This window comes from Natrix helvetica (assembly GCF_964273705.1).
Source record: "Natrix helvetica genome assembly, chromosome: 2".
Classification (NCBI taxonomy): domain Eukaryota; kingdom Metazoa; phylum Chordata; class Lepidosauria; order Squamata; family Natricidae; genus Natrix; species Natrix helvetica.
Window position 1 is genome coordinate 185,893,877 of NC_138552.1, and position 15,478 is coordinate 185,909,354.

The 15,478-nt window shown below is 42.0% G+C and overlaps 1 protein-coding gene across 4 annotated transcripts in view; it reads left to right on the forward strand.

Moving 5' to 3' along the window:
- Positions 1-14,115, forward strand: part of NR2E1 (nuclear receptor subfamily 2 group E member 1) — a 33,565-nt gene extending 19,450 nt beyond the window's left edge. For 3 of the 4 annotated variants that reach the window (XM_081942868.1, XM_081942871.1, XM_081942870.1), the window contains 6 exons: positions 4,880-5,026; positions 6,832-6,885; positions 9,604-9,700; positions 10,088-10,237; positions 11,089-11,194; positions 12,497-14,115. In XM_081942868.1, the coding sequence (XP_081798994.1) occupies positions 4,880-5,026; positions 6,832-6,885; positions 9,604-9,700; positions 10,088-10,237; positions 11,089-11,194; positions 12,497-12,659 (717 nt within the window). In that variant the 3' untranslated portion in view covers positions 12,660-14,115. The remainder of the gene's footprint in view (positions 1-4,879; positions 5,027-6,831; positions 6,886-9,603; positions 9,701-10,087; positions 10,238-11,088; positions 11,195-12,496) is intronic. The other variant, XM_081942869.1, reaches the window with a different exon arrangement.
- The last annotated feature ends 1,363 nt before the right edge of the window (positions 14,116-15,478 follow it).

Below are 15,478 nucleotides of genomic sequence, written 5' to 3' on the forward strand. Positions count from 1 at the left end.
CTGTGCCATGAAGCGCTTTAAAGATCATAATCAAAACCTTGAAACGCACTCGGTAGACTACAGGAAGCCAGTGCAGCTCGCGCAGGAGAGGTGTTACAGGGGAGTATCTAGTCCTCCCCAAAATCACCCGCGCGGCCGCGTTCTGGACCAACTGCAGTCTCCGAGTGCATCTCAAGGGAAGCCCCATGTAGAGAGCATTGCAGTAGTCCAGGCGAGACGTCACTAGCGCATGGGTGACTGTGCGTAGGGCAGCCCGGTCCAATAAGGGGCGCAATTGGCGCATCAGGCGAACCTGATGGAACGCCCCCCTTGCCACGGCTGTTACATGGTCATCCATGGACAGCCGGGCATCTAGGAGGACGCCCAAATTGCGCACCTGTTCCATGGGGGCCAGTTGCACGCCCCCGATGGCCAGAGATGGAAGCAACTGGTTGAACCGGGAGGCCGGAAGCCACAGCCACTCCGTCTTGGAAGGGTTGAGTTTTAGTCGGTTGTCATCCATCCAGACCCGTACGGCCTCCAAACACCGGGACATCATTTCGACGGCCTCATTGGGGTGGTTCGGGGTGGAAATGTATAGCTGAGTATCATCAGCATACAGATGATATCCCACCCCAAAGCCACGGATGATCTCGCCCAGCGGTTTCATGTATGTGTTGAACAGGAGAGGCGAGAGCACCGACCCCTGAGGCACCCCACATGTGAGTGACCTCCGGGTCGATCTCTGCTCCCCTGCCAACACACGTTGCGTCCGGTCAGAGAGGTAGGAGCCAAACCACCGTAAAACGGTGCCCCTGACTCCCAGCCCCTCTAGCCGGTGCAACAGGATACCATGGTCGATGGTATCGAACGCCGCCGAGAGATCTAATAGGACCAGGATAGAGGAACAGCCCCTATCTCTGGCCCTCCAGAGATCATCAACCAATGCGACCAAGGCCGTCTCCGTGCTGTGCCCGGGTTGGAAGCCGGACTGGCGCGGGTCTAGATAATCATTCTCCTCCAGGTGACGTGGGAACTGTTGTGCTACCACACTCTCTACAACCTTCGCTAAAAAAGGAAGGTTGGAGACTGGACGATAATTGACTAGGTCCATTGGGTCCAGGGAAGGCTTCTTGAGCAGGGGCCTCACCACCGCCTCTTTCAAGGCGGTCGGTAGGAGCCCCTCACCCAACAAAGCGTTCACTAGGCCCAGGAGCCAGTCGCGTGTAACCTCCCAGGATGCCAGTACAAGCCAGGAGGGACACGGGTCCAATAAACATGTGGTAGGTCGCAGACGTCCACGCAACCTGTCCAAATCCTCGATGGCAACCGAGTCAAACTCCTCCCAAAGCGGTCCCTCAAGACTCGCCGCGGGTGTCTCAGATGGACCACTGAAAGGGGCCCATCCCATCCGGATTTGAGCGACTTTGTCCTGTAGATATTTCCCAAACTCCTCTGCTCTGCCCTGTAAAGGGGCTTCCCGCGGTCTCTCAAACAAGAGGGAGCGAGTCACCCGAAACAGGGCGGCAGGGCGGTTATCTGCGGACGCAATAAGAGCGGCACAATGTTGACGTTTGGCCGCTCTTAATGCCACAAGGTACGTCCTCAAATAGGCTCGTGCCTGTGCTCGGTCAAATTCGGAACGGGAGGATCTCCAACGACTCTCTAGGCGTCTCTTGTGGCGTTTCATCACCCTTAGCTCCTCGGTGAACCAAGGGGCCAGGGTGGTTCGTCGCCGCAGGAGAGGCCGCAAAGGCGCCACCCGGTCTAGGGCCCCGGTAGTCGCACTATTCCATGCGTCTACCAGGTCCTCTACTCGGGGGCGGGTCAGGACCACAGGAGGTGGCCCAAGCTCCGTCTGGAACCTTTCTGGTTCCATCAGGCGCTTGGGGCGGAACCATCTAATACTTTCCGGCTCCGCCTCCCCGCAGCGGGGTGTAGCACCAGGGAAGTCAAGCCGGAGAAGTGAGTGATCTGACCATGACAGGGGAATAATAGTTGGATCCCCTATTCCCAGATCACTCGTCCACTGGCCAGAGACAAAGACAAGGTCCAACGTGTGGCCTCCCTCGTGAGTAGGGCCCTGAATTAACTGGGTCAGGTCCATGGCTGTCATGGAAGCCATGAACTCCCGAACCCCCTCAGATGCTTCTCCCATCGACGGCAGATTAAAATCCCCCATCACTACAAGTTTGGGGGTCTCAACCGCCACCGATGAGATCAGCTCGAGGAGTTCAGGCAGGGCCGCTGATGTATAGCGAGGAGCCAGGTATACTATCAGCAGGCCCAACTGCCTCCCTGGGCCCCATCTCACGACGAGGGACTCACACCCGGATGTCTGTGGCACAGTGAACTCTCTCGGCTCCAAGTCTTCCCGGATAATCACTGCTACCCCACCGCCCCTTCCCTGGGCCCGAGGCTGGTGAAATGCTCGATAACCTGGCGGGCACATTTCCACGAGGGGTAAACCTCCCTCGTGGCCCAACCAGGTCTCGGTTATTCCTGGGAGGTCCGGCTCCCCCTCCAAAATTATTCTTCTTTATTATGGAGGAAATGCAACATTGTCCCAACAAACTCAAGACTAAAAAAAAACAGCAAGCATTGCCCCTCTTGACAAAGACTTAAAATGTTCTTCCATTGAATATTTTGCCCTTGTGCAGTGGTGGTTTCTTTTCTCTGGGCTGGAGTGTCCTTGCTCATCTGAATAGATAAACAACAGAAGTGTTTTTTATTTATTTATTTAATTTTATCCTGCCCAATTCCAAATGATTCTGGTGGTTCAAGGTATATACCAAAACAATATATCCAAAACAACTAATTAACCAGAAGCTCAACTGTCAAAGAAATATCACTGTGTAAAAGCTTCACTGTGAAGAGCACAGAAATTTATTCCACCATGTCTTGTGTTGATTACTCTGTAGTAAATCTATTTAATAGTGAGTTTAAATTATCAGTAAATTGCATTTTGAATGCCAATTGTTAGATATGACTGTGGTGATTGACTTATCAACATATATATATATATATATATATATATATATATATATATATATATATATGTGTGTGTGTGTGTGTGTGTGTGTGTGTGTGTGTGTGTGTGTGTGTGTGTGTGTGTGTGTTACAAAAGGTTCGAATCCCAGTAAGGGTATGGCTAGCTGATGAGAGCTAAATAGCTCGAAATGGATCTATACTAGTCTCCCTTTATTTTATCAGCACAAATACAACACAAATATATATATTTGTGCTTACCATATGTGGATGAGTTAATAGCTAGTCTATTATTCTGCATGTTGGCTGTTTGCTAAGAAAAGCAGCCCTCTTAAATGCTTAGCACTATGTTGATACAAGGGACACGGTGGCTTAGTGGCTAAGACATTGAGCTTGTCGATCAGAAAGGTCAGCAGTTTGGCGGTTCAAATCCCTAGCATCACGGAGTGAGCTCCCATTACTTGTCCCAGCTTCTGCCAGCCTAGCAGTTCGAAAGCATGTAAACATGCAAATAGAAAAATAGGAATCACCTTTGGTGGGAAGGTAACGGTGTTCTGTGCGCCTTCAGCGTTTAGTCATGCTGGCCACATGATGACTTGATGACGGAGATGTCTTTGGACAGCGCTGGCTCCTCGGCTTTGAAACGGAGATGAGCACCCTAGAGTCGGGAACGACTAACACATATGTGCAAGGGGAACCTTTACTTTTACCTATGTTGATACAAGTGGTCCCAAGTGATCATTTAGGGATCACCATAGGGTGGTGCTTAAGTGAGTTGCCACTGCACCTCTTCTGACATGTTTAGTTGATGCAGTAACAGAATGGAACAGAACAGGATTATGCAGATCCAATTATAACCAAATCTAATGAACTTGGTGTTATCCTGCACATTTCTATTATTTGTAAGCGTCTATCATTTAATGCAAAGTTTTTCAACTTCCTGGTGGCTTAGCTTTTTGTAAGTTTAAAAAATCTTGGCCTTTAAATTGAAGGGGTGTAACTAGTGATGTGATAATGCTGGAATGGGCAGGGCCAAGAGTTTTGCTCCTCTTTTTTTACATTTGGGGGAATGGGGGCCTTTTAAAGTACAAAATGCGTACTACTATATACCTCTTAAAGACTTAAATTACCCATTTTGCTCCTTAACTCTTCTCAAAAATGAAAAAAAGTGAGATAACACATCTTCCTACTCTGTTTCTATAAAGAAAACTCATCCAACCTCATCTGGATTTCTGGTTACTACACAGAAACACTCATGTTGTTTTCTTGGCAACCAACCAGAAATAGTTTGCCATGACCTCTGCAACTTTTCAAACTTCCCAGTCAAATTTACAGCACTTGGATTCCAGTGTTGACTTTAACACCAAACTTATTTAGCTTTTTAAAAAAATTGTTAAGGATGGCCATGGTGTTACATATTTGTGCATATCTGGCTTCTCTCTGTGTCTGTGTACATGTACACAGGCTAGAACTTGATGCTGGGTTGTGTTTCCTGCAGACAGTGTATGCCCATGCACATTCACAGGCAGTACATAGAGTGGTGCATTTTGGTACCACTCTATGTACTGCCTGTGAATGTGCATGGGCATACACTGTCTGCAGGAAACACAACCCAGCATCAAGTTCTAGCCTTTTTTTTTTTACCCTGGGAAAGAATGACCATTTAAGGTATAAACTATACAGTCTCCTAAGCCTGTTCCTCATCTATATTCATAGTAGGCAGAGTGTGAATTCAGACAAAAAATAGACATACAAGCTCGTGGTTGGTTACCAAACCTCTCCTTTCATTTTCCTTCTGTCCTGTTTAGACTTTATCTCTCTCTCTGAGAAATTGATTAAATAATTAAGAAATATGCTTGTTTAAATGAGCACAACTTTGCCAACCATCACATTTCTAAAACATTATTACTAGTATCCGCATGAAGTCAGCGGCACTCCCATGTACCTGTATGAAGTGGCCACGGAATCCGTCTGTGAGTCTGCAGCGAGGCTTCTCTTCATGAGCATCAAGTGGGCCAAGAGTGTCCCGGCCTTTTCTACTCTCTCCTTACAAGATCAGGTAAACCTTACGCAGGGTAGTGAGGAAGCGGTGTCCCTCTGTGTGTGTGTGTTTGTGTGTGTGTGTGTGTTGCTTTTCTTACTCATCCTTCAAGGTTGATTTACTTCTTGGGATCAGTGGTGCTCTACTTACCAAATGAAGAGATTTTTTTGTGGTTTATTCCTCATCTTTTCCTTTGGCAAATATTCAAGCCAGCTCACAGATTTTCAATGCAAAGAGAGAGGAAGGAACTAAACTAACTGCCCTCGTTCTGAAGGGTGAGAAATGTTTGTGGAGGTTTGGGGGGTGCAGAGAATAGAGTTTTGTGTATGTGTGTGAGGCGAGGGAAAGGTAGCCAGTTGCCTCTGGCAAGGAGCCTTGCAAAGGCTGCCATGTACAGCCAGTGTTAGGGGGAAGAGTAGCATGAGTCAGAAACGAGTGGCTGAATGCATTTGAGGGCGGCGGGGGGGTGTTTGTTCCCCTTAGTCTGTGAAACCTAGTCTGAAAAACTTGCTTGAGATCAGTTTCTTTCTTCCATAGCAGAGAGCCAGGCTCGCCTGCTTGAAATCTCTGGCATAGTGCAACAAGACTCCCTTTGCAGAGGGCCAGCTCACTATGTAGCAGCCCATGAAGGTGATTGACTGAGAACTGTTGGCCACAGACTTGTGTTGCAATAGAAAATCAGGCTGGATGATATGTGGCTTTATTTTAAGATTAATTTTAAATGATACAGAATAGGTTAGGTTAGAACAATAAATATACGGATTATATATATTTTGAAAGGCTTTAAGGACAAATTCTGGCAAGTGGATTTTTAGGAAGAAGGAAAGGAGGAGGAATTTTTAAAAGCGCCATTAACAAAAAAAAGTCCACTCCAGGGAGCAGATTGAGACTTGGGCAGTGGCCTCCAGCAGTGGATAATGGGTAGGAGAACAGCTATCCCTGCCAGTTCTCTTTTGGGAAATCCTCCCCCCCCATAACACAATTTCTCTAAATTGGAGAACAGAACAGCCTGCTTGCATTTCCTGTTCCACTTCTTCTTTTCCTGTCAGTTTAGTTTCCCTGCTACAGTGCGATGACTCACAAAGTGGCCAACCACATTTGAGTTTGATCCCAGCTTATATCATTTTGATTGGATCCAGAGTTCGATGGAGGCATTCCCAAAATGAATTATATTTGGACCCTCTGCATCTGAACGGGTGTCCAATAACACTTAATTCTTATCGGCCAGAATTATGTCTGTCTTTCCTGTCTCCCACTGATTGCAACCAAAAATGTAAACAAGGCCAACTTTCTGTGGGTCTGGTAATATAATGGATTTGGTTAAGTTGACTCTGTTTCTACAAAGTGGAAGGTGTTTTTCTCTCTTTATCTTTTTAAGTAATCACATCGAATTTGAGCTGGTTTTAGTGATAGCCATTTACTATGAATAATAACTGTGATGCATAAGAAGTATTGTGAGCTTTAATCCGCAACTGCTAGTATCTTTGTTGATTTCTACTTTAAGGGTATAGTACAGATGTCTTATTAAATTAGCTCCCACCCTACCATGCTTCTGAAGCCCTCCATGACATTTACATGGATGATTTCTGTTAGATGTAGGATGCCTAAACTGAAAATTCAGCCCTATGTCTTCATTGTGTATTTTTAATGCAAATAAGGGGAAATTATTAATTTAATGACAATAATCATGTGAATAGTATTTTAATAAATTGCATTATATTTCAATCCCCCCCCAGCCCATTTATTCTCTGCAGTGACACTCCCAGTATATTATTGAAAGGCCTAGTATGTGGATGTGATTTTATTTGCTTCCTTATTATTAGGCTATCAAACCTGGGCTGCAAATATCAGAACAATCAGTAGATGGCAGCACAGAGGTAAGAGTTTTATGTATCACTTTGCTGCCATCTGGTGGCGGTTCAGGTTGTTGTATCCCAAATATGCTAGCTCAGTAATTAATCTTTCTCCCATCTGGACCTCTCCAGATATATCACTATCTAAAATATCCCAGCTTTAAAGATAGTTTTTGAAATTCAAATAGGTGGACAGCACCAGAACACCTTCCAATGTAATTTTTCCACTGAGAAATACCTGTGTATTGGCATGTTCATGTTAGGGAGGTGGGGGAATTTAAGAGAAATGAGAGTCCCATCAATATACTAGGAATGGCTTACTGCAGATTAAATTTATCACTGAACAGATCTCTTTGAAATAGGCCTATTATCCATGTCAGGAATCAGATTATCCTGTCATTTTAAATGAACTGGCTGCATATTTAGCACTCAAAATTAAAGGCGAGTTTCATGAGTTGTTACGTGAAATTAATCCACCCTTTTAAAGCCCAAGGATTTCATTAACTGCACCATTATCCCCTCTAGGTTTTGAGACCAGACTGTGAGATGCAAAGTTTCAGCTTACTCCAAATTGAGAATTACAAGCTGCAATTGGAACATTTTTCCCTCTATTGTTCTCCCACTTCTCTTAAATGCAGATTCTTGTTTCAATAATTATAGACAATAATGAGGGAGACAGAAAGAATGACAGAGTTACTCTTCTGCTGTTACTAGTGGGCTGTTTGAAGCTCAAGCTTCTGCCCTTACACTAGGATGCAAATTTACTGGGTTTACTGGGAGTTATAACTGCACAGTTATGCTTACGAGAATAAATTACAATTGCTTGAAGTATATATAGAAAGGGAAATATTTGCAAGGTGACTACTACAGCATCTTGGCACGTGTTGGAGGGGGACAAATCTCTTCCTGAACAGCATTATTGCCGCAGATTAAAAGTCAAACACAAAGGCAACCATCCACCTCTGAGTTCCACAAAAGAAGAACGTCCCATCTTTTGGGGCTTGAGGGCCATACTTTAATGTTTTTGTGAAGAGCAACAACTGCTATGAAAAAAGAAAATGTAAAGCGAGTGAGACCACATTATATATACAAATAAGGACAGGATTTGGTGGCATGGGATATTAAAAAAATACATGTTTGCTCCTCCCAAAAGATGCAAAATTAATATTGGAATTAAATGAGAATTCTGGAGGGCCTAAAAGGAAAGCCTGGCTAGAAATGGGCATACCTTGGCTGTAATCAGACAACAGCAATGGTAGAAGTTAAAGGATAACCACTAAAGCATCAAATTGCTCCTCCTTTCCAGCTCTGGTCCTTTCTGCCTTTTTAGCTAAATCTGCTCAAAAAGATCTGTCTACATGAGATAGGGATAAGAACTGAGGGGCTGGAGTTGTGAAGAAGACCTGTTGATTGAACAATAGTTTCAATTTTTGTGACCCAAACATAATAAGGGCTCTTAGACCTGTTGACTTCATAGGGAACACTTGCTGTAAAAAAAAAAAAAAGGGGGGGGGGCAAAAAGAAAGCATTCTTAGATGAAACAGGCAAAGACTTCACTTGCTTAGTATGCTAAACCATAACCTTTCCAACCACATTGTAGTCTAAGAGGCTCTACAAACCTAACCTGTGCAGTTAATTTAGTGTGCTGCGTTAACTTAAAAATTGTAGAGTAAACCATGACTCAGTTACCCATAAAAGCATCATGAGAACATAGAAATGTTCAGGTTTTCTATTCTTCCTAAACCAATAGGGAATTTAGGCAGCATTGTGTCAGATAAGTTTTTTTTTAAACCATTTCATCCAGTTTTTCAATGATCTGGTGGTTAAATGGCATAATTACCCATGGGAGTTTCCAAGGCAACATATTATTCAGTGGTGGCGGTGGGGAGCAGCATTAGGATGCATTGACCTTGATATTTAGATATTTATTTATTTACACACGCATATACACACAGCGTTCTTCCCCCTCTTCCAACCTTCCCTTAAGTTATGTTTGGGAAATATGTCCCATTATCTCCAGTGAGTATAACCAATGGACAAACTGGGTACTGTGTGGGTTTTCATTGGATTTACAGTTAGAATTAGCTTTCTCAAATTTAGACTGAAGAAAGCAGTGGTAATCCATCATCCAGGAGCAACCTGTCCTGTACTGAGGGAAGGATGCTATTGCCCAAAGAGAAGAGGTTTCCCCTACTGAAGCCAGCAATATTGGCATAGTAGTAATTTGCTTAGCCAATTTGGTCAATTTCACAAGAAAGCTGGATTGCAAAAGCAGAGCTAATTGACTGAAGTTAACTCAGCTTCAAGAATACCAATCATGTTTTGTTCTATTCAGCTGTAATGTATTATTAATGGCTGGAAAAGAAAGAGCCTGGATGGGTGACTGCAACTTTAAAGAAAACGTGGAGATATGGGTCAGTTGTTCAAGGGGGAAGTCCTGACAACATGTGCTGTTTTTACACAGTACCTCCACGGGAAGAGATACCTTCAAAGCATCATCCCAACAAACCCAGTTTCATAATCTGGGGATCTGCTAATATTTCTGGATGCTAGCAGATTATTCTTCCTCAAAATGATGAAAGGATAACTAGAATAATCCAAGCTGGGGTGGAGTGGGGAAAGAGTAAGTATGGGCATTTTAAGGCTATTTTTTTTTCCAAACAGCAGAAATTTACATGTTGAAATTGTTTACCAATCTATAAATTATACACCATGTTATATTGTACCTCTATTGTATGACAGCTGATGCTTTTGGAAGATGCTTGGAGAGAACTGTTTGTTCTAGGAATAGCACAATGGGCCATTCCAGTTGATGCTAACACTCTACTGGCTGTATCGGGTAAGAATTGCACAATTTAATGACTTTGTTATAGAAATTACCATAAAAATACATTATTGAAAACAAGACAACATGTAAAGAATACCAAATCCGTTCCAAACAATAGAGTATACCTGTCATTTATAAATCTATATTTAAATGCAAATAATGTTGTTTTGTTGCATTCACGACTGCTTGCATTGTCATTTAAATGCAAATTACTGTGTTTGTTATCATCCAAGAAAAGATTTCGTACTAACTTTCCGACAATATCGTCAGTTTTGTGTCGAAGCAGATCTGAGAAAGTAACAATGGCATGGCTATTGATACTTCTAAAAAAAAAATCAATCTATCAAATTACTTCAAATGACTTATTAGTGTATTCATTTCACACATTTTTTTTTCCAGGCATGAATGGTGACAACACAGATTCTCAAAAGCTGAATAAGATTATCTCAGAAATACAAGCATTGCAGGAGGTGGTGGCTCGATTTAGACAGCTCCGGTTAGATGCCACAGAATTTGCCTGCCTCAAATGTATTGTCACTTTCAAAGCAGGTAAGAAGAATATAAAGAAAGACTTACTAGCATGCATCAAGACGCTGTGCCTTGTAGCTTGGTGACCTCCCTCCAATTTTAAATTGCGGAACATCTTGAATGATCATGCTGCAACAAAAAGATCCCCCCCCTCCCACCAACTGAGGCAGCAAAGAGATTCCAATGTGAAAAATGTGCCCACCTTTGCTACTAGCTTAGCTTAGTTTTACTTTTACTTTTAATTTCAACCTGGTTGCTCTTTTAAGGAAGTAATTACGGGTATTTGAGAAATTAGCATATTAATATCAGTTCCTGTTTATATTAACAGGAAAGTTATATCCCCGTCAACAACTTGGCATTAAAAGTAATCAAGTAATCCTGTGGAGGGGTACAGCAAGCAGTAAAGGAAATGAGAAACGTGCAATCTGTGATGTATTGAAAAGTCCTATTTCTTTACATCCCAGTGATAAACCCATGGCTGCCTGCTTCACAGAACTGTGTGTGCTCAGCAGAAGTATGCTGATAATGCAGAAACCACTCACGCTTGGCTAAAGTCAAGAGCTTCAGAACCTCAAGTTTACCATCTGTTTGGCTGGTGTTTCGAACCTGAAATTTTGCAAACAAGCTGTAGCACTTTCTGAAAAGTTAAATGAAAACAAATAGAATTGTTTCTTAAAACATTGGTGCTTCCAGTTTTCCAGGCGAGTTGTCCTGCCAGTGCCTCAGACCTAGATAGCCGGCTCCATTAATCTAGCGCTATTATGAAATTGGTAGCTAATGAAGTGCAACCATGCTGCCAAGATTGACTTGATTGCCCTGGTAATATGCGAAGAGTGGTTATCTCACTGAGTAAGTGGACTGTCTGCTTGCAGTACCTACACACAGCGGTTCTGAACTGAGAAGTTTCCGGAATGCGGCCGCCATTGCAGCTCTTCAAGATGAAGCTCAGCTCACCCTGAACAGCTACATTCACACGAGGTAAGGATACCCTACCTAGCCCTACTTTTGTAAGAAATAAATGCACCCTGGTTGTAGAGGTTGAGGAGCCTTGCAAGAAGGGAGGGGGATTCAAAAGGAAGAAGCAGCCTATTAAAGCAGGTTGCATTGTTTTGGCCCTTTAGGATGCTTCTTGAAGGCTTCCAAGTGAGCTGCCTCTGCCAACTGGCTTTGATTTGGCAAAGAGACTTTGCTTTGGTTTGATATTTTAATTCTGTTGGCATTTGGATGGCTTTCAGGACTCTGAATTATAATGTATATATTTAAGTTATATGTATGTTGTCTTCGGGGGGGGGGGATTGATACTTTTACTTAAATATTACCCATCAACACAATACAATCGCAGGAGAGTCACAATATATATAAATTGTTATAATAAAATCTCCTCTTCTAAGCGGAACATATTAATCTTTTAGGCTAAAGCCTTTTTTTAGCAGCTTGCTCCGATATATAGGCCTACATGCTGACCCTGGATGTAGAAATAACTAATCAAAGGGAATTATTTCCTTTTCTGTTTAAAAGCACAATAAAGCTGTAGAGTTGGCATTTTGCCTGCTTTTATCAAGAGAAAGGATAGCTTTAACATGGTTATCAATGTTATTTGTTGTTAGTAGGATTAACCTTAGGGGTGGTTTCCTGCTAGTTCTAACCTCTTCTATAGAAGAGGTTCCACAAATCTACAGTGCCGTTTAGAACTGGTCCCAGCTCCCTCCCCCTGCCCGTCCGCACATCATCAAGATTAATAGCGAGAGGAGGAATTCTGGGAGTTTGAAGTCCACAAGTCTTAGATCTGTCAAGTTTGAAACACCCCTGGGGTTTTTTTTTCTAAAGGGTTGGGGTGCAAGGGTCTTGTAACTTGACAGCTTTAAAACTTGCACACTTCAATGCCAGAGTTCCTGAGCCAACATGACTGGAGGAGGAATTCTGGGAGTTGAAGTCCACAAGTCTTAAAGCTGTCAAGTTTGAACACCTCTGAGCTTTTTTTTCTAAAGGGTTAGGGGTGCAAGGGTCTTGTAACTTGACAGCTTTAAGACTTGCGTGCTTCAAATGCCAGTTTCTGAGCCAACATTTTGGTTGCTAAGCAAAAGCGTTTGGTTAAGTGTTAAGTGAGTTTCACCACATTTTACAAGTTGGGTCACGCCTACCCAGTCACATGGCTGGCAAACAACTCCCAGCCAGTCACATGGCCGGCAAGCCACTCCCACAAAGCAGGCCACACCTACAGAAGAGGTTCTAAAAAATTTTGAAACCCACCACTGATTAACCTCCACGTTTGATTTCTAGGTATCCTACCCAGCCGTGTCGTTTTGGGAAACTGCTGTTGCTCTTGCCAGCCTTACGTTCAATTAGCCCCTCAACGATAGAAGAAGTATTTTTCAAAAAAACAATTGGGAACGTGCCAATTACAAGACTGCTTTCAGATATGTATAAATCCAGTGACATATAGATCAGACGCAAGGCAACGAAGAGAAGCCAGGTGATCATTTCTAAAGAACTTTTTAACTAATGGAGAGCAAACATCAGATAATTCTACAAGAAATGGAATCCTGAAGACATTTAATCCAACAACAAAATCAATCGATAGAGATCATTTTGCGAGTTTGGGAGAAAATACTGTTACATATTAAAATGGAGCTCGATTGAACTAGACAGCTGTTCCCACCACTGCAGCTTTGATGCTGCCCGTTCCACTGTTGTTCCTAGATCCAGATTGGAGAAAAATCACAGTTTAACAGGGAGAAAGGACAAGCTGAAGCAAAAGAAATCTCTAGGGTTTGTTTATTCCATACTCTGAAAAAGTTGGGTAACCAAACGTTGTTCTGTTGTAATGTGTCATGAGGTGGCCTTCAACAATTTGTGTATATGTGTGTTTTTTTAAACTAGTTTGTTGGTGAACCCTTTTTACATGAAAGGAAACATTGAATACTAGATTATCCAAACATTTGTGTCAGTTATAACATAATAAAAGTGGCCTTTGCAATGAATTTTTAAGGGGTGTACTCTGGCAAATACCTTTTGAATTCAAATTTGCCAGGCCTGCTATTTAAGGTTTTTTTTAAAACCAATGGTGGACTTCATGCCTAAATCTTGACATCATTTCATTTCAGTTTAATTATGTCAGACAGAAGAGCTTTAAAAAGAGTTTTCCTTTTTTTAGAAAAATACACAGAGACTAAACAGCAAAACCAAATAAAAAAAAATGGAGAGGACTGACACAGTGAATTCATCGCTGTTCCACTGGCATAAGGCTGAAACCAAAGGCAATGATGCCCAAACTCTTTGTTAATGAGATTTATAAGAAGGGACTCATCTTACAAAAGAATGGAAAATATTATGAATTATTGGAAGAGCAGTTGATCAATACATCAAACGTAACTATCTTTGAGACTCTCTAGTCTGCCTGTCCTGGGAAACGCATCATTCCACTTATGGGTCACATTGGCTAGGACTAGATGTTAAGGTGGGGAAGGTTGTTGTAGATTTTTAAAATATATCTATATATATCTATATATATACATATATAAACCTCCAGGTCCATTAAAACCTTTCTCATATGCTTTCTAATCCTCACTACCCCAAGCACATTTATGAGCTGCTTAAGTCAACGAGAGTATTAAAATGTAGGGGGGGGGGGGGGAGAAATAACCACTGTACTTTTCAAGGTTTTTGTTTTTAGGAAATAGCACTGAGGAAGGAAAATCAGCACTTGAAATATCTTAGAACGAATAAACTTCTCTTGTACAAAAGTGCATTAACTGATTTGTGAAGTTAAGGTTGTAACCATTGTATTTACAAAGAATAAAAAAATATATTAAATTTAAACTGGAACTACAATTAAGAATTGCTTCCCATTGATGCTAAATGCATATTCTTGATGTTGTTATATTAACCCAAAAATATGAGATTGGCTCTTTGGTTTCTCAAGTACAACGATCAGCTTTAGCATACCCCTACTGAAGTTCTGGGAGAGTATGCCATTCAGTCCTATATTAATGCTACTATGCTCAGAACAATCTAATGGATTTAATATATCCCAATTCAACATCTTCTGAGGCAGTTGAATTGGAGAATGTTTTGTTTTTAAAGGAAGCAGCAGGCAATATTTATCCGACAACTGAATTATGCTAGCCAACTACATTTTAGCCTGATAAGGTGTACAGGTTGAACTCAGTCTATGGATTATATGCCATAGAAACATAGGAAACTGGACCAATTGATTATTCATGTTTAAATTACTCTTGGGTAAGCAAGTGACTGAGACTGGATTTTACATGTATGCCTCTTTGCAAAGTAAAAACTGGGAAATTTGCAAGCAAGCCAGAGTCAGGCTAGATAAAGTAAAGCAGTAAGCAAAATAAACACTGAACCTGATCCAACATAATTGTGTCTCCAAAATCAAAGAATTCCAACATTTAAAAAAGAAAACTACTCGGGGCCAGCATTTGAAACTTCAGTAGTAAGCCAATGTTTCTTGAAGTTGGTTTATATGCAATATTGTGCATACTTTTTTAAAAAAAGAGGACCTACAAAGAGTACATTCGGTTAAATCCTAGCTGGCAGAAGAAATTATTTTCAGAAATCAGTGTAGTCCCTGAAATGGATCAGGGCCATAATATTGGTGTCCAACAATGGTGAAGTTTCTGTAACCAAATATTCACACTTTCAAAGTGCCTGAGCTTGGTTAGATATGACAGCAAACCCCAAAGATCAAAGATTTGTTAGAATCCCATTCATGGCCCGAAAGCCTCCCTCCCTACATTGCTGAGTGTGGCCAAATATTTGCCCCTCTTTTGCAGATGTTTAAGGACCCAATTTCACCTCAAAACATTTCTGAAATCCCTCCCCCAAGCACCTCTGGCAGCTATAGAATGTGGTCCTTAACACCTTGTGCAAAGCCTGGTCTAACTCTTCAACTGTTGGAAATTGAGCATCCCTGATTTTGCCACATTTGACATTAACATATGTATTGAAAGCAGCAATAGATTAATCTAACCCTACAATAATCCCTCACTGGGGGGAAAAAACCTGATATACTGTTTCTATCTTTTATTGGACCTGATTCTGTCTTTACTGGAAACAGATTTAGAATTTCAAATCCTGACATCAATTGTGCTTCTCAGAGTTCTAACATATTAACTTTAGTTTACCGTGAATGTTGCTCTCTTGAATAAAAACAAGAACTGCACTCTTGACTCAAAATGTAATAAATGGCAGGTTCACCAACAAGATGCTCCCTTTAGAAACCTTACCAAAAGAAATGTAAGC